The sequence below is a fragment of the Chenopodium album genome, chromosome 6 (assembly GCF_948465745.1).
Source record: "Chenopodium album chromosome 6, dcCheAlbu1.1, whole genome shotgun sequence".
NCBI lineage: Eukaryota > Viridiplantae > Streptophyta > Magnoliopsida > Caryophyllales > Amaranthaceae > Chenopodium > Chenopodium album.
Genome location: NC_137839.1, coordinates 71,280,613 through 71,302,396, shown reverse-complemented (window position 1 = coordinate 71,302,396; position 21,784 = coordinate 71,280,613). Strand labels below are relative to the sequence as shown.

The following is a 21,784-nucleotide window of genomic DNA, read 5'->3' as shown; positions in this document are numbered from 1 at the left end:
GACATATTATTTATTATCAATATGTAACAAATTAAATCATAATTGACTATCAAAAATCATCACTCCCATTTATATTGGTATATACAAGAAGTTAGAGGACCCTTTCTCTCTCTAAACCCCCATCCTTATCTCCACCGCTTCCACCGCCCCCTTATTCTCACTCCCTGCTCGCAGGCAACTGGCGCGCTTCGCCTAACCGTCGCCGGCGAGCCCAACCTTCCTGTTTTTCCCCTTCCCTGTTTGTTTAATTTTCGTTTTCTGGGTTTGTGGTGAAGAATTGAGGGTTTCTCTTCGGTGGTTCCGCTTGTTTGGGTTCATCGTCAAGTGTTTTGCGGCTTGCCTCAACAAATCAAGAACCAAAGGCTAGTCTTAACGCCGCCGTCGAAAGGAATTTCGTTAAGGTTAGGGTTTCCTCGCGTATCCACGGTTAGGGTCAGTGAGGGGCTCTTCGCGTAGCCGTTGATGATTGTTCTCGGTGTTGGGTTGGATTTCTGCCGGTGAGGTTTTCAGGTTTCGTTGCCTTTCCTCTGTTCTCACGCTAGTTTGTATGCTGGTTTTCTTTAGTTGTTATTTTTTAGTTTTGGTTTAATTAGTTGATTTGTGTTGTTCTTGTTTAAGTTGTTTATTTTGTTGCTTATGTTTCCGTTTTTAAATAAGTCTCTTTCTCTACTTGGACTTGAGTTAGTTCATGAGATAGAGATGTATAGAGTAGTTCTAGTTATGGAGGGTTATGAAGTGTTGTTGTTCTTGGAGCCTTGTTGGTTGGTTTTAGGGGTTGTAAGGATAAACAATCCCTTGCTAGTTTGGTTGGTGGCCCTTTTAGTTGCTTGTTGGGGGTGGGATCGTGTTATGGGGGGTTGTCATGTTGCATGTATGGCTTCCCTCTTTGATAGTTTGGGTATTGTCTTCTGTGTTTGTGCTCTTTTCCAGAGGCTAGCGGTATTTATGCAAGCAAAAAGTATCCCCTGCATTTGGAATTTGCAAGGAGAAGGTAAGTTTGAGGGGAGAGGTTTGTTCGCTTGTCCTGTTGCTTCTTGGTTGCAGGATGATTTGGGTCTTCATTCATTGACTATCATCCCAGTGTTGGTGTTGGTGTTGGTGATGACAAAGACAGTCATCATTATAAATTACAATCTTGAAGGAGGCTCCCCATCTTTAATGTTTGGGGTAAGCAAAGTCCTCCATTTTCTTGCATTCTATATAGGTAGAATTGCAGGAAAGAAACCTACATTTTGGTGTAAGGTTTCACTTGGTAGAGTCATGGAAAAATTCGGCTCTCGAGGTTTGGCTCCCGGACTCTTAGGAGGTGGCTATGCTCTTCCATCCCTAGGAGTGGAGTCGTGTGATGGGTCTTTTTTTCGGCAATAGGGTGCTTTCGACTTTCAGGTGTATTGTCTCTACACTACTTCCACCGGGATTTTGCATAGGTCTTATAGCAGGTTTCGGTTCCCTTCTTTAGATTTCGCTTGCATTATCTGTCCTTCTCCAAGGTGTTGGTTCGTTTGGCAACTTGTGGCCTGGTCCATGGAAAGGTTTTGGTCAAAACATTTTGGTTATCCGAGCTCCGAGGTATTTGGAATGATGTACAAGGGTGTAATCATTCACTTCGTTTTCCCTCTAATGGTTTAGCTAAATGGGTTTGGTTGTTTTTAGTTGTTTATTTTAGATCTCCTAGGTTGTAATTTGTCCTTTATTTATGAAGTACTCATTGTCAAAAAAAAAAAAAAAAAAAAAAAAAAAAAAAAAAAAAAAACTATCAAAAATCACTTAGCATCAGCTAATACTTTTTGAATTTGATAATGTAAAAATCTGATTTTTCCAAGTTTTTTTTTTATTTATTATTATTATTTTTTTTTTTAATGAAAAACATGATTTTTCCAAGTTTATATTTAAAAATGCTCGTGAATATAAGCAACTCGAATCGGTAACGAAATAAAACAAAACCACTTTGATATAAACCTTAAATCCTTCAATTGGATCCTTACATACTTCGTATTAAGCAACTACAATTTTTAAGGGGGTGTTTGGTATGAAAATTTGTAATGTAGAAAACGTAAATAAATAAGTGTTTCCATTTCTATTAGTTTGGTATGAGCTACGAGCAACAAATATCATTTTCAAAGGGTAACAATTTCAAAGGGTAACAAAATCCCCTAAATTGTTACCCTTATCCAACTAGTGGAAATAAAATGTGTTTCCCTCCTCAATCATAACTCTTTAATTTGTTTCTATTCCATAAAAATACCAAACATATATAAAAAAAAATAATGTGTATTATTTCCCTTTCCGATTCCTTACTTATATAAATCTTTTCCATTCTTGCTAATTATAAAGAGAAATATAAAGACAAAAATTAATTGGAAAATTGGAAGGTTTATCTATTCTAACATATCATAAGAGCATGTTCTCATACGTTAATTTTCAGTTCAGTTCAGTTCAGTTCAGCTCAGCTCAGCTCCTAATTTCCTTCTCTTATAAAATATCATTTTAGTTTAGTTTAGTTTAGTTTAGTTTGATTCAGTTCAGTTTGATTCAGTTCAGTTCAGCTCAGTTCAGTCCCGTCTAGTCTATGAGAACAGGCCCTAACATTTTGCTCAATGGATCCAAATTAAAACATGCACATTTGGCTTGTAAAAAAAAAAAAAAAAAAAAAAAAAAAAAAAAAAAAAAACATGCACATTTGTAACTATAATTAGCACCTAACGGCCTCTATAATTTATTTATTTTTATTTATTTATTATTATTATTTTAAAAAAAAAAAAAAAAATTCTCACAAGCATTCAAAACGTAACATAGTACGGAGTAACACTCAAATCTTGTGATTCTCCGAATTCTGAAAGAAAACTAACAAAATCATTATCTATATAATATGAAAAGTCTTCCAAGTTGTAACAACATATACACTCCTAAAGTCCTAAATCCTAATTAAGTAAATTAATGGTGAATATACGTTGCTTTGTCCTCAAATCGATTGACGATTATGAGAGCGAGGAATAGCTCAAGTGGTTAGAGCTTCCCTCCCGATTCCAGGAGATCATGGGATCGATTCTCACCCCCGCCCTTGTGGCTCTCTAAACACCAAAAAAAAAAAAAAACGATTGATGATTATAATTGCTTATTAGAACACTTTTTATTTTATTTTTTTGAAACAAGAGCACCTTTTAATTAAGATACATGTATATAGCTGTGAAATCGAGCAATGAATCCTCACCCACCATTGATTTGCTTATATGAAAATAAACTAATACTTAATATAATAGTATTCTAATCATTGTTAACTCATCACTATAACGAATAATGATCACTCACCGCTGGTGCATTGTTGCTTACATTACCATCATACTTTTAAATAAAATAAAGTCATCAATGGAGGATAAACCATGAGTGGATAAAATAGTTTATTTACATAAAAAAAAAAAAAAAATAATAATAATAAAAAAAAAGTATGTAAAATTATGGTATCAATCAATTACATACCACTGAAAGCGAATTTTAAGACACACTTGTCAATGTATTATTAAAAAGTTTCCCGCCAAAAGTACCTTCTAAAAAAATTATTGTTACTTTAGGGAAAAAAAAGTTATATTTAAACTATGACATAATTTGTTTTATATAAAATTTAAATCGTTTCCTAAAAGATTAAACTATCCATTATAAGTTTATAACTATTACATCTTTTTTAAATATTTTCTCTTGCATGCTTTTATTTTTAATATACTCTATATTTTTTAATACTCAAGTCATTATATTAAAAATTTTATAATAAAATTGTAAAAATATTTAACAATCGTACATTGCACGGGATTTAACCTAGTAACTATCTATTAGTCTACTATTATAAATCATACTTTGTATAATGTACACAAAGATGTCAGAGTATATTGAGATAGGAACATAAATTGTGATATGATATTATGAGAATAATATCATATGAGATATTATTGTGAAAAGATATACGTGATATATTGTGAATATATTTAGGAAGTTAAGATATTTGATAATATTAGGATTAGATATTCCTATTATCTATATATATATTGTAATGTGACCGAATATTATGAATGTAAAAATACAATGAAAACATACAGAGAATTATTTTTCTCATATTTACATGGTATCAGAGCCTAGGGAGATCCTGGGATGAAAACACGAGAGTTCGTGTGGGAGAATGAGAGAACCTTAAACACGAGAGTTCGTGTGAGAGGAGAGAATAAGAAAAACCTTAAACACGGGAGATCGTGTGAGAGGAGAAGAAAAAAAATATGACGGGTTCGAAAAGAAAGACGTTTTCGTTGTATTGATTGATGAGTTCAAAAAGAATGACGTTTTCATCAAGTGAGAATAAAATAATCTTAAACATAACAGATTACATACATTGCTATTTGTAATTAAGTTGCAATAACACTTCAAGAGTAAGATTAGCGCAATCTTGTCTTAAAGACTATAATTCATTGTCACTTTAGTTATTAGGTCATTTTTTTAATTTATAATTATGTTAAGACTCGATCAGATTTACATCTTTATCCCTAAACTTGCTTAAGACTTCTCTTACCATAAATTATTATATTTTTTTATTTTTATTTTTTACTCTTAATAATAATAAAAATAATATAAAGTAGGATCCACACTCAAGTTTTGAGTCAAGTCTTGAATTTTCAAGATTCAATTTGAGACTTAGTTAAGATTTCTCAAGACAAATGGGATCAAACAAAGAATTTTGTCAAAAGATTTAAGATGATGATGTCATGTAGAGTTTTAAAATTAAGAGTTAATTTTTCTTGTGGATAAGTTTAAATCCTAAAGAAAAGGGTAGAGAAAGTTAGGGATAATTTTATTACAATAACTTGTACATACTTGGTACAAAATGATAAGTGTATGTTATATCGTGGATTTTACATTATTTTGATAAAGTTATTGTTTGTTTTGCCTTCTTTATTTTCTATATTTCATATAAAATTATGTGTCAAGAAATTGTTCCTAAATTTGTAAGACAATTTGATGTTTATTATGATTAGAGCAGACAATTTCACACGAACCCGCGAATAACCGATTCACCCGACCCGAAAATATGGATAAAAACTTGACCAAAGGCGGATTATAAATGGATGACGGGTGGATCGGGTGATGGATCGGGTCGGATTCTGGTGGACCTTCATCCAACCCGTCACCCGATCCACCCATCCATCCACATATATATATTATTAGCCATTTAATAAATATAAACGGATATTAAATTAAAATAAATAAATAAATATATATATATAGTATTTACTACATCTAGAAGCCACCGATAGAATAGAAAATCAAATACAGTCTACCATTTAATTCATGGGTGTTGATATAAGTGGACTAATTTTCCAAATCCGATATTTTAAAAGAAAAAAAAATTAGAATGCAAATAGAACTTGAATTTCACCCATTTATCACCCGGTCCACCCGATTCATCCATGGATGATGGATGGATCAGATATGGATGAAGCTAAGTTTGGATCGGGTGACGGATGGTTCGGGTGATGGATGTGCATAGGCGGATGGATGCGGATGGAGCATAATCCGACCCGTATCCGATCCATTGCCACCCCTAATTATGATCTCATGGGGAAGCTAACTCACCACAAATCATTCTATTTTTGTTCATAATTTTTCATTTTCATCCATTTATTAATTATTATCATTTTGTAGGTAGTATTGGAGGCTCATAGACATTTTGATAGACATTTTATGAAGAAAAGTGTCTGATGACTTGATGATGAGTATACACAGACATTAGAAATGTAAATTACTTACCAAATCATAGTTAAATTTCATTCTCAGTACTACTATTATACTCGTAACTATCTAGCAAATGGACTAAAATGTACAATTAAAAAATACTCCCTTTGTCCCTATTTTTTTTGCCCCATTTGATTGTGCACGGTTTTCAAAACGCATTTTAAAACGTCTATATCTTTATTTCTGTACGCATAAAAATTATAAAAAAGTAATATCAATAAAATATACAATAAGAAGAATCTATCAATACTACTCATGACTATATTACTCCCTCCGTCCCCGAAAGAACGACTCATTTGGGTTGATTACGCGGGTATTAAGAAAGTTAAATAAAAAGAAGAAAAAGTATATTAAAAATATTAATTTACATGGGGTTTGTAAAAAAAATAGAGAGAGAAAGTAATAAAATTACATGGAAAATCAATTTTTTATATGAGGAAGCTAATTTTGCACAAATATTGTTGCAAATTGGTGGATGTTTTAATGCAAATGGGTCATTCTTTTTGGGACTAAAATTAAGCCAAATGGGTCATTCTTTCGGGGACGGAGGGAGTATACTTTATGGATTAGCGGCAATTTAAGGTCAAAGTTTTCAATGTTTGACCCAAGAAATGGCAATGGAGAACAAATAAATGAACAAAGGGAGTAATGTTTTAAAGTTTGTTTTAGAAGTGAGGTCAAATAACCAAATAAATTTAAAAGAAAAAAAATAGCCTTAACATTATCCTAAAAAAAAAAAAAAAAGGCAAAACAGAGCAAATTTCATTAGAGCAAAGCATGGCTTCCACACACTGCTGAGTAGGATTAAGCAGATCAGATTTTAACAGAACTGAGAACAGGCCCTATTGACTGAACTCAGTTGAACTGAACTGAGCTGAGATGAACTGAATATTTATAAGAGAAGGAAATTAAGAGAAAAAAATTAAGAGCTGAACTGAGCTGAACTGAATTGAACTGAATTTCAACGTAAGAGAACATACCCTTAGTACTTCATATTTGTCATTTGTCAACCACCTTAATTTAGAAATTAATTACTAGAAGAGATAACGCTCGTACACCATGCATTTAATAATTTTTGATAAACAAAAAAGACTTTTTTTTATCGTTTGTATCCATGGAAAATGTGGAATAATTTTGTCCCTCATAGAAAATAAGAAAAAAAAAAAAAAAAGAAAATAAATAATAAAAATTTCGAAAAAAAAAATACCAACTTCCCCTTTTGTCTTCTCCTAGTGTATAATAAGGTTTGAGTATGGTTTGCTTCTCTTTTACTTAAAACTCAAAACTCAACAAAGCCTCAAGAAGAAGATCATTTGTCATCTCCATTTCTTTGATTTCCTACCAAATTTGGGACACTTTTCCTGTTTTCTCTGGTATGTTTTACTATTCCTTTCCCATTTTAGATCTTCATCTTCATTTTATTATTTCATTTTGTTTTGTTCTTCATTTTTTGGGTCAATTGATGCTCTGTATTCTTCTGGGTATGTACCCAATTCTTGTTTTTCATCTTATTGAGTGAGTATTTTTAATTATGGAAAACCTTGCCATCTTTTGGGTTCATTTAGCTGCTCAAATTAATGGCAGAAAGTTTGATTTTTTTTTTTTTTTTTCTTTTTTTCCCATGAATTATGTTCCATTTTTTTTTTTTTTTTTTTTTTTTATAGAATTATTTGAAATTTTTGTAATTATTTTTTGTGTCCTTAATTTTTGATGTGATGAACCATTTAACTTTGATGCTCAAGAAATTAGAGCTGATGGGTTTAAAGTTGTTTAACCCCTTGTAGAAGACTAGCAGTAATTAATTATATATTTAATGTAATTAATTATGTATAGTTTAAAATTATTTTTTACTCCGTACTATATTTGACTGGTCTCATCACATTAGATTTGTGGGTGCAATATGCCTTAAAAATTTGGTTTGATTAATTTTATTTTTTTCATTACATATGAGATTTATGTTAACTAATTGATTATCATTAGAGATTAATGTAAGTTTTACTGTAAACTGATGATACATCATCCTGAAGGCAAATCATATTTAAAATGTATTATCCTTTTTTAAGTTTCTACAAATCTAAAATTTATTTCCCAATTGTGGTACCTTTCATGACAATATGGTCTCATTAGATTTAACATAGGAAATATTTATGTGGTAATATAGCTCCTTTAGTCTAAATTAATGAGCTAAATTCTGTTGCTGAGATGTAATGGAACAGTTCTTGTTGGGAAATAATTTTATTATGTCCCCCTTCCATGGGAAGAGTGGTTGTTAACTGATATTGACTAATAACTTTGTTTACTTGTTGAGAGTTGGAAGGAGTAAGTTAGGATTAGAACCAACTGATTAGCCATTCCGATTTGATAGATCTTGTGCTGGATTTTTCTGAATAAAAGAATTATTCATGTATTGAGGCTCGAATCATGTAGTTTATCCACCTATCATGAAGCTATTTATATGTAATGGTGTTTGATTATGGTTTAGGATGTAGTATGTTTATAATATGCTATATTTGTGCATCATAATTAAGGGAAAAAAAGCATAGGTAAAAGCGAATATGTTAAGCTAGTATCTCCTTGGAGACCATAGAAGATTGTTCTGCACTTTCAAGTGGCTTGTTAGATAGTCTATGGCTCCATGCTCCTTCCCCTTTCCCATTTATATATGTGATTGCTATACAATTCGTCGCAATCAAGCTTGCTTATGGCATCTTTGAGACTCTTCTCCCATGCATCATTACATCTTCTATTTGTGTGTCCTTTGATCTTCAAGTATAGGCGAGCTAGATATTAAGTACTGATATATCGAGACATGAAGGATCCTTATTGTTGGTGTCAAGTTATATAATCTAGCTTGTGGTGCTCTGTAGTATGAGCTATTATTGTGACTCTTTGAGCATTTGATGCTACATTGCTACTCATGCTAGTATGAATCTTTTAAGTGCATGCGTATTAGAAACTTGGTAAATTCAGTGATGTATTCTTATGATGATCCGAATCTTCATTCCATCTAAAGTATGTGTTTGATGTTTGACACATTGATGTGGGTAGGGAGTTTATGAATATTCTAATTTAATTGGACTAAAAAAATATTGATTAAAATTTGAGCAATACAGCCTACTATTTAATTTCTTACAATAGTTTTATGATTACAGTAATGGACAATATTGCTATATGCTGTTTTTCAGGCCTAAGATAGATTGAAGTAGGTTTGTTGATCTCATAATGGGTTCTGGAGATTGGTTCAAGACAAAGATTTTTAGAAAGAAGGTGAAGCTTGACAAAGCAAAACAATCAAAGGTAAGCATGTCATTCTTGTCTTACATCTTTTAAACATGGAAAGATACCTATTTGCATGAGTTATATATGATTACTTGACTAGATGGCATTGTCAAAACAATTTTCCTAAAGTAGTATTAGTGTAACACCTTCCTTTTCTACACATGCAATAAACATTTGTGGATAATATCTCTAAGCTAGCCTCTTGTTGCTCATTCGCTTTAATGTACAAATGAGATAATAAGCGCTTTAATGTACAAATGAGATAACAAACATATGTGTGAATTGTGAAGTTCATTTCTTTGTTTGTTTCTCTTTTACTGTTGTTTTCATTCATCAGCTGTGAGGGTTTAGCCTCCTTATGCAGTTGATATAACATAGATTCAACAAATTTTTTTACTTAATATTTCAGAGAAAGTATGCTGTTGTAAAAAATTTATTGACTAGTAGCCTGAAATTTCCTACCAAGAAATTAGAAACATGTCAAAACATGTCAAAATGTTGGGTTTGGTTGATATGTTAAACTAACATATTATATGGTTATACCTGTCTTGTTATTAGATCTCATCATTCTTTACATGAATAATCGTCTTGCTGTCTGACAGGGATCTTCAGCTTCCGACAAGCCAAAAAACAGTGCTAATGGTGGTCGGGTCAGCAATAAAACTAATGGCACTCTTGTGAAACTCAGTGAAAATGATGCAGCAACGAAGATACAGACTGCTTTCAGGGCCTATATGGTATGTTTTCTAACTGAGTTAGAAAACATCTATCTTACACAAGGAATAACAAATAAGGGTTGTATCATAACATAATTCTGAATGCTTTACTGTATTTTACTGTAGGCAAGGAAGGCATTACGGCGTATGAAAGGGGTAATGCGATTTCAGAAATTGACACAGTTCCAGTCTGTTAAGAAGCAATCGACAAATACATTGAATAATCTTCATTTATGGAGTATGGTACAAACTCAAATTAGAGATCGTCGCCAGTGTATGGTAATTGAAGGCCGTATCAAACAAAAAAAGCTAGAGAACCAAATGAAGCTTGAGGCAAAGTTACATGACTTAGAGGTGTGCTTTCAGTTCTTTATTACTTAGTATAACGTCATGTGTAATGCTTGTCTTCCTAGTTCTGTTCAAATAGCTTCTTGTACATTACTGCGTATTATGTAATGTAAAGGTGTCAAATGTGGATAGCATGCAAAGACAATGTGGGATTGTGATATAAAACTGGAACAGAAGCAAATAATGTGACATGAGTAAATATTTCAATTTAGACACAACTTTAAGCTCACCAAATGTTGAATGAAATTGTCTCTTTACTAGGTGGAATGGAACGGTGGTGCTGAGACCATGGAGGAGATTCTAGCTAGGATTCATTATAGAGAAGAAGCAGCTGTGAAACGGGAGCGAACCTTGGCCTATGCATTCTCTCATCAAGTATGTATACTAACTCAATGTAGCATCATGACAACATCTTTACATATACCTTTATCCTCGGATTTTCCTTTTCTTTTAGGGAAGAAGGGCTTATTATTTCTTTTTGTGTATATTACAGTGGAGGGCAAACTCTAGTCAAAATCAAGGTCCTGATGCTTCTGAACTAGGTAAAGCTGATTGGGGTTGGAGCTGGAAGGAGCGGTGGATTGCTGCTCGACCATGGGAAAGTAGATTGCCATCTCAGTCCATCAGCCCTAAGAAGGGGCAAAATAAGCTTACAAGCAAGGCTCGGAAAAGCAGTAACTCTACTACAACTACAACTACAACTACAAAAAAATCACTTCCTGCTAAATCTGCAGTACCTAATGGTAAGGCAGCAACTGGAAATGGTCGAAGGGTGTCCTTCCCAGGAGCGGAAAAAACAACCAAGAAAGAATCAAACCCCAAAGTGCAAGAAAAAAAGCGTGAATCATTGTCTTAGATGTAAAAATATACAGGTCATCAAGCGTTTGTGTAAAATTTTCTATGGTTTTCATTCGAAAACGCTCTATTTTTACTCTTTCCAATCTATATTTAATGTTGCATATACAGGGGTGGTGTGAAAAATATGTTTTGCCTACGGAGGCTGAATATGTCGTCTGTATTCTTTTTTCTTTCCTTACAGCGTCCTTTCTATTTGTAAATGTTGAAGAGAATCATACTATTTATAATGTAAATAGACGATATTTTTTTGGAGAGATTACTCGGGATGTAATGGAAGGACGTTTTTGAGATTGCTTGCTTCAGTCTTGTACACCGGGTACTGCCCGTTGTTTTCCTAGCAATGTTACTAATGTTACTAGTTCATGTTCATACCCTCGTGAACTACGATCCAAAAGGTGAGTGTATTTCAGACTAGTTTAACAAAATTAGGTAGCGAACTGCTGTTTACAGCGGGGTTAACATGTCCAATTTTACCAAAGTTATAGCATCAAAGATTGATGTTAGATTCTATCAAATAAATTTATCTTTCAAGCCATTAAACTCCCTTGATATTAATCATACGAAGTATTATTGTATTGTAACAAGCGTGTCGTTACAACTAGCAAGTGCTTAATGATGAGGTTTAATGTTTCATTGCCAATTATTATTGGCATGAAAGCACGTTTGATGATTATTTTGAATAGTGGTGTAATTGATTTATTTCATTGTCTTTTCGTATACAAAAAAATAATATTTATTGAGCGTAAATATTTGATTTGAAAGTACAATGGGACCCTTGATACACCAAATCTGTGGAATCCTATTTTGATTAAATGTCTCAGACAAGTATGTTTCGGAAACACCTTCAATATCATAGTCTTTGTACTACGATTTTCACGGTGTTATACAATTTCTGATGAGGTTTTACTACATACGAGCAGTATCCAGTTCTAAAGATATTCTTACATAGGTAATAGGTAATGAGGAGAGAGTTTAAAGACATATGTGTCAAAAAAAAAAAAAAAAAAAAAAAAAAGTTTAAAGACATAACAGTTATACACAAACAAATATATATTAATGGCAATTTTTTAAATAATAATAAATTAAAAGTAATACCGAGAGGTTAAAAAGTACTACTAAACATTTTCGATACTACTGGACACCTGTCAGTAATACTATTGAACCAGTAACAATAGTAACATTGTGAGGTGAAAATTTTGTTATGTAAAATTAGTTGTGCATAATTGTTATACATTACAACTTGCTCGGTAACGAGAATAGATTCAAAGATTCCTTGAAACTGGGAGAGAGGTTCTAACTATCTAAGTTATCCTTCACTCTTGCAACACAACCACAACCCATATTATAAATTACTTTGTATCAAAGTTAATTTCATTATACATAAGTTTCTAATTTCAATTATGTTCAAGTTAAGTACAAGTCATTGGTGTTAACTGTTGAGTCATCTAATAAAGGAGATTCATTTTCATGTAGTTAAAGATTACGTAGTACTCTTAAGTAGTTTGCAAGCAATTGGTTTTACAATTTGATGCGTATACATATGTTCATGTTAATTAGGTGTGTGATGCCAATTAGAGGTGTCAAAAGAACACCTGACTGGACCTCATCCGAAACCAATCCTAAATATATTCGATTCAGATTTTGACTCGTCGAGTGGACATAATAATTTAGTATGACTCAACTATAAAAATTGACCTAATCCGACCCAACTTCATCAAATCCATTTGATCATCCGAATTGACACCTCTATATTGTCAATAATCTCAATGATATGGATCTCCTGCCATTATATGAATACCTTAATAATACTTATCATATAGAGGTTATCAATGGGCAAGGCGGGTCGGGCCAAGGTAAAAAAAAATATGCCCATTTATCGGATCGAGCCAAACTTTAGGCCTGAAAATGTGTGCCCAAACTAGGCGGGCCATGCAGGCTTTTCGAGTCAGGTAAAAAAATTCAACTAAAATTGCATAAAATTTATTTCCCAAGCCCACCCAAATTTTCTTTTTAAAATTGGGCCTGCCGAGCCCGACCCAATTTTGGGTTGAAAAAAGTTGTCCAAAGCCCTGCCCAAAATCGGGCCGGGGCGGGCTCAACTTGATCACCTCTATTATGATAGCAACAAATGTATAGTGGTGCAAGAGAAAGACAATTTGGGGATCAGGGTATGTCTAGTTTTGTCGGTACAAAAAATCCACAACTATAACATTGATATCAATTTGTAAAGAAGAAATTCCCCAATGCATCAATCAAAATTGTGTTCCAACCCAATTGTCGATCTAGAAGCGTTAAAATCACATAAAATTCGTCCAGCTTTTGCATTGTTGTTTAATACTGCCTTTGATTTTGTTTCATACATGATTTTGGTTTGGTTTCACACTTGCTATCTCTTCGTGTGCACAACTTTGTTCAAGCCTTAATAAAGTAAAGTTGAATATGCAATGATATTTGAAGAGCAAAAGCAATACATTTGAATGATGATTTTGATTTGGCCTAACATAAATACATAATGCAATGAAAATTATATTATTTGTTCGGTGTTTCTCATAAACTTTGCATGATCATTTGCACCCCAGAAAAAGTTATGAAGTAAGATAAATTTCGATCCCAAATTGAATGTGGCCTAAACGTTATTTAGGATGGGATGAAGTTCTAGCATTTTCAGGTTTATTCCAGAAATTAGGCTTCATCTCTACAAAGGCAGGCGATTGCTGGTACACCATTGATGCAGTCTCTATCAAGATGCCAGCAGTCAAAGCAAAGATAACGTACTTTCTGCCCTCGGCTTCATAATCAAAGTAATGGAGGAGATACTTTGAACCCATCCATTCCCTCTCCACTTCTCTTCGGTTTTCATCCTGTTTATAGCAGAGGACATAGTTCACCACACTCCATAAGAAATATCGAAAATTTATCAAGAGAGCAGCATTGAAGAATGGGATTGAAATTGAACCTTGAGAAACATTTCTAAGGGAGCATCAAATATTGCTTCAACTTCAGCAACATTAGGGGCGGGATGAAATGCAGTTTTGTCGAAAAGCAGGCCAATTACTGGCACTACTACCATGCCATTCTGTTCATAATAACAAGGTTATCTGGTGTTAATCAGGTGGCAAGTGAGTGTCACACAACACACACCAAAGCAGCCGAACACATGGACTGCGCGCATGCCACACGTTCCCATGTGTATCAGCTTGTTTTTTACAGCATTATACCCTCATTATAAACGATAGACCACTTCCACAAACAAATTGATGTCCATGTAATAAACTATAGCACAACTAGGATCATGTTAAAATGGAGGATACCTTCATAGAGAAAGGTTCAAGAACAGAAACGACTTCAACAAGTGAAGGGTCCAAACCAATCTCCTCATTTGCCTCCCTCAACGCGGTTGCAACTTCATCTCTGTCACTTTCTTCCATCTTTCCACCAGGAAGTGCCACTTCACCTGTACTCAAAAAAATATGTATGATCAAAACATACGCCTGCCATTTTGACTGATTGATCGATTGATAAAAAACATACACCTGCCATTTTTGGTGCAACACCGAATATATAGGCACATAAAAGTTATAGAAGTTGCTTCACTCAATTGGGATTGTTTTCTACAGAACTGGTAAAAAGTTATAATTCTTTCAAAAACAAAAGAATAACTTTATAAAGAAATAAATGGTGTTTGAAAACTTATAGTTTGATCTGTTGTGGGAAGTTTGAAAGACTAGAGGAGCGACTAATTAACCGGACTTACCTGAATGAGACGAGAGAGTGGAGGAACGCTGAGTGAGAATGACTCGCAGATCACCATTGTCTCCTTCAAATATGCAGATCAGAACTGCAGCTCTTCTATCAGTCTGCAGTCTTGGTGGCCTGTCATAACTAACAATGTTGGCAGCATCAATACCATTTTCAGACGAATAAGGCTGATGCAGGCGGAGCCGTTGAGCCAAGTCTGATAACATCTTCGATCCACCGGCTTTAATTTTAGCATCCATTATCAGATCGCTTGTAAAGCTAGCAGGGCAGATTTGGCAACTCACCAACTTTAGGCTCCCACTAACCAATTTTCTTTATTATGTACGGTTGGTGATGAATACACAGCATGAGAATCTTGGCCACATTAAAATCTGTTGCACTTCATTAAAAATTACAATGCTGTCCAATAAAAATACAAATATATTTTCTTAGCAATTTACAGTCCCATTATTCTTCCATCTTCTCAAGATTTTCTTTTCTAATTTTCTTCATGAAATAGAAAATAATCTATGCCAACTATTTCATAGAAAAATTAGAAAAGAAAATCTTGAGAAAAATTGTTAATTTCTTTCAGCAAATTCAGGAACAGTCAATTTGAGCCCGTGGAAAAATGAATTTTCGGTATATAAATAGAATTCTTAACATCACACCTGGTAAACAATCTTTTGTATATAACAGGATTTCTGACTCTTAGGGTAATCAATATTCTTTCAGTTATCATTCTGAATTACGGATTACAAAGTAAAGAGAGTAGAAGCATAAACAACGGAGTTTCAAGGAAATTGATATGAAAAATAATTTCCCAGGAAATCATTTTTACTTCCACTTCAACAGTTTTTTAAATCAGCTGATATTTCTGTTACAAAGCAGGGATAACAGGGTTCAGGATCTCTTCTAACTATGCAGATTATTACTCCATCAGCTTGAAGGATAACTGCTCCTTTAATAATCGCGCAAAATTGATGTTGCTCTTAGAATGCTTGTGCAAAGGAAGCAATCAAATCTATTCAACAAATCAATGCCTATAACAATCCATAAGCTAAAACTAATAATGTCTGGAAATCACAGCTCAGTAGCCATTTGCAGGCATGGGGATCTCCACGATGTAGTGTACGAGATCAACTTTACTTGTACACCATGTTGAGTCCCCAAGTAGCCTGCCACCTTTTTCTACAACGAGCCACAATTCGTCTACATATACTATTAGGATCAAAATACCTAATAGTATCAATTGTTTCACAGCTAATTTACATCTCACTTTCACATCCTTTATTCTGGAACTAGAAACAATTATACCAATCAGCAACATTACATAAAAAACACCACAAACTATGTGAAATGTAGATTTAGCAAAAATCATGAACTCGGCAGGGGAAAATAGCTCTGTTTGGTAAAAGATCAATGCTTTCAGAGATGAAAGTGAGGGAAGTAAGTTCCAGTGGAGGCACAACTTACTGTAAATTATTCAATGACATCTAAAGGTAACAAGGAAAATAATCAACTTGAAAAAACCATCCATTTCCCTTACAACACCAAAATACTCTGTACAAACTAACTTCTACTACCTCCGATTTTTATTATTTGCAACTTTGGGGTATTATTTGTGAGGTATAAAATGTTCCAAAGTTGCAAATAATAAAAATCGCAGGTAGTATTTCAATTTTCGTAATCCTTGATATGTCAGTCATGTTAGACTATTACTCACGTTAGAAGTGAATTAGAAACAAGACACTGCTAAATTAGTTCAAGATACTGAAGTCTGATAGATTCAGAGATTGAATTCATACTGACCTGAAAAATTTTCTTGAATGCACGTGTCACAGACGTGCTGACCCCTAAAATCTCGAAAATCCTTTGACAGAATAGTCAGCCAGGTTGGGCATCATTTTCTAGAAGTATATTTTACCAATTGCATTACTAAGAGAAAAAAATGACACATCCAAAACAGACCTACTAGGATTATATTATTGCATTCAGCTATTATAAATTCATCTACATACATATTGCACACTCCCGTGTTCTACTATGGATAGAACTAAGAGATGTAGATGTAGCTGAAATTTATTTTCAATCAATTCAACGCATAACAGTGTCTTTATCAGCAGAGCTAGGAACCTTAAATTTGGGATTCTGCTCCAGAAATGGCGGTGGTCTTTGATAAACAACTGATGCAGCTCGAATCAAAATTGCAGCAGTTAGGCCCCATATCACATACTTATTGTTGTCTGTTTTATGATCAAAAAAATGAATCAAATATTTGTATCCCATCCATTCTCTTTCCTCTGCTCTGCGATTATCATCCTGAATCAAGATTCCAACAAGTTTATGTCAAAAGAAAGAAAGCACGCAGAAGTATTGTTTGTTGAAGGAAAACCTGAAACTAAAGAGCAGAACCTTGATGAACATTTCCAAGGGAGCATCAAATACTGTTTCTACCTCAGCAGCATTTGGATCTGCCTTGAATGCATCTTTATTGGACAGTATCCCTATAACTGGTACCACCTTCAAGAGATGCTGCAGACATAAACATGAAGGTGATGTCACAAAGGTCAGATTGCTTCAAATCTTAAGCTGGTTCAGAAATTACACCGTCTTCCTCAGCTCTATGTCAACACTTTAAGCTTCTTTTATAGTTGATGATTTCTTAGTATCTAATTCTTTCCAACTAATTATTAGTATCTTCTGGGATTCTTTCCAACCTAAAAAGCTAAGGCATATAATGCATGAGAACTACAAAGCAAAACAATGAAAAACTGGATACTGTCAGGGTACTAGTATTGGGTAAGAAATAAATTTCTGTAACTGTGATTAATTGCAAGAAACTGTCTAGGACATGTAGCATACAAGACACATCAGAAGGTAAAATCGGCTACAAAACTCAAAACGCCAACTCCCCAAATGATCCAACTGAAAAGTCCATCACCCAGCAATGATGTGATTTTCTAATGCTGAACAGAATAGGCCAATGCCACTGGATTATGCCAAAGGGAAGCAGCAACCACGTGTTTTTTTTTTTAAAAAAAAAAAAAAAAAAAAAAAAAAAAAAAAAAAAAAAAAAAAAAAAAAAAAAAAATCACTTTACAAATTTATAACATACAAAAAACTTAGTATAAAATGTTGATATGAATTTCAATTTACCAATAAGTTTTGGTTGAAGTTCAAACAGGAGAGAAAATTGAAAAATCAACATCATTTTAAACCAAAAAGCCTGACCAATGCAGATAAGTATTACTCCAGGACTCTCCAAAAAGGTAAAATAGAGGGTCTTGAGGCATGCTTGTCAATTAGATAAGATTTTTGGGTGCCGCACATACTCTAATAGAAATGCTTAACTGCTGTCCAAGTGGTTTAATGATGTTTAAGTAGATTTGATAAAATCTGTAATCCTCTGGTAGTTAAGAGTTTAGACAGATACATCCTTGGACACCTCCTAGAAGGCTAGAAGAGCATGGTTTTTTAGTAGGTATTAATCTTGCAATAAGTCTTCATACGTCAATACAATTAGAATAGAAGTAAAATAAAATGGTGATCATTCATGACTTGATTGACTTCTACAATTGGCATGGATTTGGGCTTTAATGGTTCAATGCTTTAGACTGTAATACTGGCCGTACATAAGTTATACTGTTTAAGTTTCTTAATAGGATCCATTTGATAACATCCCAAATCCAACCATGAAGGAACTGAGTTTCATATCAAGATGGTAGTTATCAGCTTCTCGTTGACAATACCCCTCCATGCTATTTGGAAAAGTTCACTCAAAGCAGTTGGATATAGGGCATATTTCTCCCATATACTTTGTTTTTAGTTGACAAGTAGAAAATTGCTTTTACAATGGAATTCTTTATAAGTTGCTATATTTTTTTGTTTATAGGGTAATAAGTTCCAATAAGATCTAATAAGGCCCAATATAATAAGATTATATAAGGATTAAAAAGTTCAAGACTAATAAGATAAGACATGAAATTCAGATGAAGAGAACACCTAAAGCTTCTTTTTAGTACTTTGTTCATTCCACCATTGAAAATCTATCATCTAGTAGGTTGATTAATAGGTTAAGGTTCCATGCAGGATTATAGGGAACAAACTGAGTGCAATTTTTAAAACAACCCTAAAAAGGTATTTCCCCTCTGTCCGAACATGGTAGTGTATTTTGAACCAGCAATATGGCAACTGATTCCGGATAGATAGTAGGACATGTATAAAGCCTAACTACACTCCATAATTCCATATTATAATCTGCATACCTTTATCTGCTGGAACTGATGATAAAGTTCTCGCTAATTTGCTACTAAGTTATAAATCAGCAAATGAAATTGTAAATATACCTTAGACAAAAATGGCTCGAGAGTGGTCACAACATTCACCAGCGATGGATCTAAACCAATTTCCTCCTTTGCCTCCCTCGTTGCGGTATCCCTATCATCCTTGTCACCCTCCTCAGCTTTTCCTCCAGGCAATGCCACTTCCCCTGAGATCAAACACCATAAACCCACTTAAAATCTCAACCCCTCATAACCAAAAATAACAATTTTACACATTCAAAAATCTAATTTTAATCACACTCCTTTTTTTCATCAATACATGATTCAAGTCTGAAACCACCACAATAAACAGATACTTAATTTACAAAGTTCAACATACACATACTCAAATTCAACACCCAAAGCTTTAAACTTTTCCCTGAAACAGAAACAACAAACTTGCTACATTGTGCTACATTCAACAGTCCATATTTAAGAACCACTCAATTAAACATCATTATGAACATTAATCAACCTAAAAAATTATTTACCTAGTAATCAAATAAACAAATTTGACACAAATAACAAACATAATTCCAAAACTTCTACCTCTAATACAACCATGGAACATACAAGTAAAAAAATAGGCCATTATTAACCTCCTAGTCTCCTACAATAACATAAGATATTTAGGACCCATTTAGCATTACAACCAAATTATAGTTTCCAGAATTTAAACATAATAATTAACATGATAAACGAGGTTAAAAACTTAAAACTAGTCCTACCAACATTGATAATTTTGAAAACCGATATAAAAAAAAAAAAAAAAAAACCGAAACTACTAAAATAAATCAACATAATAAAAGTGATCACAAACCAGAGTGAGTAGAAAGGCGAGAAGATCGTTTAGTAAGAATAACACGAAGATCCCCATCAACCCCTTCAAAAAGACAAACAAGAACAGCAGCTCTTTTAGGCTTAAATGGTTGTTGATCATCTTCCTTAAATTCTCTGACCTTCTCCAAATCCTGACCAATTGGGTTGGTTGATTGAGCAAATCCAACTTGGGCAACAACCTTGCCACTCACTTCTTCGATGTCCACTGCATCATCGTCATCGATTGGTGACGGGGGTTTGTAGAGGCGGAGCTGCTGCGCTAAGGCGGAGAGTCTAAGAGAAGATGAAATGGGGGAGTGAGAATCCATTAAGAGAGAGAAAGTTGATGATGGATTTTGTTTAATGGGTATTGGTATAAATGGTATTGGTATGTGTAGGTTGAATTGTGAGGGTAGTTTTCGAAGAATTGATGATAGCATGAGTTGGGTTAAGGGATGAACATGGAGAAATTGATTATGGTTTAATTTTAAGGGTGGTTGATTGATTTGTTTATCTACTCTTTTTTAGCAAGAAAGCTTGGAACTTTAAATTCAAGGGGTTGAATTTTGACATTTGTCACCTGTTAAATTTTCTTGATTTTGTTTAGTCTACTAAGTACAATATTTGTTGATGCTAGTCATGGTACTAGGTGATTTGGGTATTTTATACCCGGCCAAGTGGCCCAATCAGAAAGTGCCACGTGTCCTCCATATAGGTGCCATTTGGACCTACGGAATGATGACACGTGGAGGGAGGACTCTTCTCCGTCCTACGTGGACAGAAAGTCCAGCAGGGACCATTCAGTCGGCGACACGTGTCACCCAAAAGGTGCTTCAGAATCCTTTTGGGCACAGTGACACGTGTCACTCAGGTATTGGCCCTGGGATGGCGGCCTTCTAAGGCCCAAATCCCGAGGCGCCGCAAACCGGCGTGACCTAACTCCTAGGTCACGAGATCCTAGGAGGGCACACTCTTCTCTATAAATAGGGACATTACGTCATTTATGACGACACACGAAAAAAGAGAGAGAATTTTTGACACACAATACGAGACAATACGTCACTTACCACAGAGCTGTCGTTTTCAAGGAACACACAGCACTTTACCTGAGCTTGGAATTCAAGCAGATTACTTTACTTCCGCACGTTTTATCTCCGAATATTTACTGACTTAGTCTTCGGAGGCGGACTACCGACCATCCGGCGGTCCGTTTGCTTTGCAGGTACAGGCATCCTCAGTTGGATCCAGTTTCAGTGTTGTAACTCTCCCGAGGGACAAAAACCCCCGAAACATTTGGCGCCGTCTGTGGGGACCAAAAGACGGCTCGAGAGTGTTATCTCTCGGACGTCAAGCCTGCGGCCGCAGCATCCGGCCGGGGCAAGCAAATGATTGACCTCGACGATGTCGAGGAAGAACAGTCGGCCCCACCAGCCGGAAAGAAAAGAAAGACTGATCAACTGGTGGTGGTCAAAAAAGAAAAGCAATAGCAATCACTGACCGGGGAAAGGTCGGATGATCTTCGTCCCCAGCCTACTAGAGAGCACATTGATATCCCTCTGGATGATGGCCGTCCAGAGCGGACTGTTAAGGTGGGGACGATTGCCTTTGCAAAATTGGGTGAAAACCTTCACCAGCTGCTCAAGGAATTCAAAGACATCTTTGCCTTTGAAGTGGAAGAGATGCCAGGCATCAGCCCGGATCTCGCCGTCCACAAACTCGCCGTGGATCCTAATAAGAAGCCCATCCGGCAAAAGAAAAGAAACCACGGCGAAGAAAGAAGTCAGGCGGCAGCTGCCGAAGTAAAAAAGCTGTTAGATGCCAAGTTCATTCGGCCGTGCAACTTCCCTGAGTGGGTGGCTAACGTTGTGTTAGTAAAAAAGCCGAATGGAACTTGGCGGATGTGTGTTGATTACACAGACCTCAACAAGG

At 34.6% G+C, this 21,784-nt stretch overlaps 3 protein-coding genes across 3 annotated transcripts; 1 reads left to right on the top strand and 2 right to left on the bottom strand.

Annotated features, from left to right (window-relative positions):
• The first annotated feature begins 6,987 nt into the window (after positions 1–6,987).
• LOC145635153 (protein IQ-DOMAIN 9-like) lies at positions 6,988–11,275 on the top strand. The gene is made up of 6 exons (XM_081686437.1): positions 6,988–7,145; positions 8,958–9,069; positions 9,654–9,788; positions 9,894–10,121; positions 10,377–10,490; positions 10,609–11,275. The coding sequence occupies exons 2-6, from the start codon at positions 8,995–8,997 to the stop codon at positions 10,969–10,971; spliced, it is 915 nt and encodes a 304-aa protein (XP_081542563.1). The 5' UTR covers positions 6,988–7,145; positions 8,958–8,994; the 3' UTR covers positions 10,972–11,275.
• Positions 11,276–13,469: 2,194 nt separating this feature from the next.
• LOC145635152 (nudix hydrolase 11-like) lies at positions 13,470–15,100 on the bottom strand. Its single transcript, XM_081686436.1, has 4 exons — positions 14,728–15,100; positions 14,285–14,427; positions 13,930–14,049; positions 13,470–13,834 (listed from the first exon to the last, which is right to left on the bottom strand). The coding sequence occupies exons 1-4, from the start codon at positions 14,969–14,971 to the stop codon at positions 13,607–13,609; spliced, it is 735 nt and encodes a 244-aa protein (XP_081542562.1). The 5' UTR covers positions 14,972–15,100; the 3' UTR covers positions 13,470–13,606.
• Positions 15,101–16,391: 1,291 nt separating this feature from the next.
• LOC145635151 (nudix hydrolase 15, mitochondrial-like) lies at positions 16,392–20,422 on the bottom strand. The gene is made up of 4 exons (XM_081686434.1): positions 19,857–20,422; positions 19,061–19,203; positions 17,127–17,246; positions 16,392–17,033 (listed from the first exon to the last, which is right to left on the bottom strand). The coding sequence occupies exons 1-4, from the start codon at positions 20,293–20,295 to the stop codon at positions 16,809–16,811; spliced, it is 927 nt and encodes a 308-aa protein (XP_081542560.1). The 5' UTR covers positions 20,296–20,422; the 3' UTR covers positions 16,392–16,808.
• Positions 20,423–21,784: the final 1,362 nt, after the last annotated feature.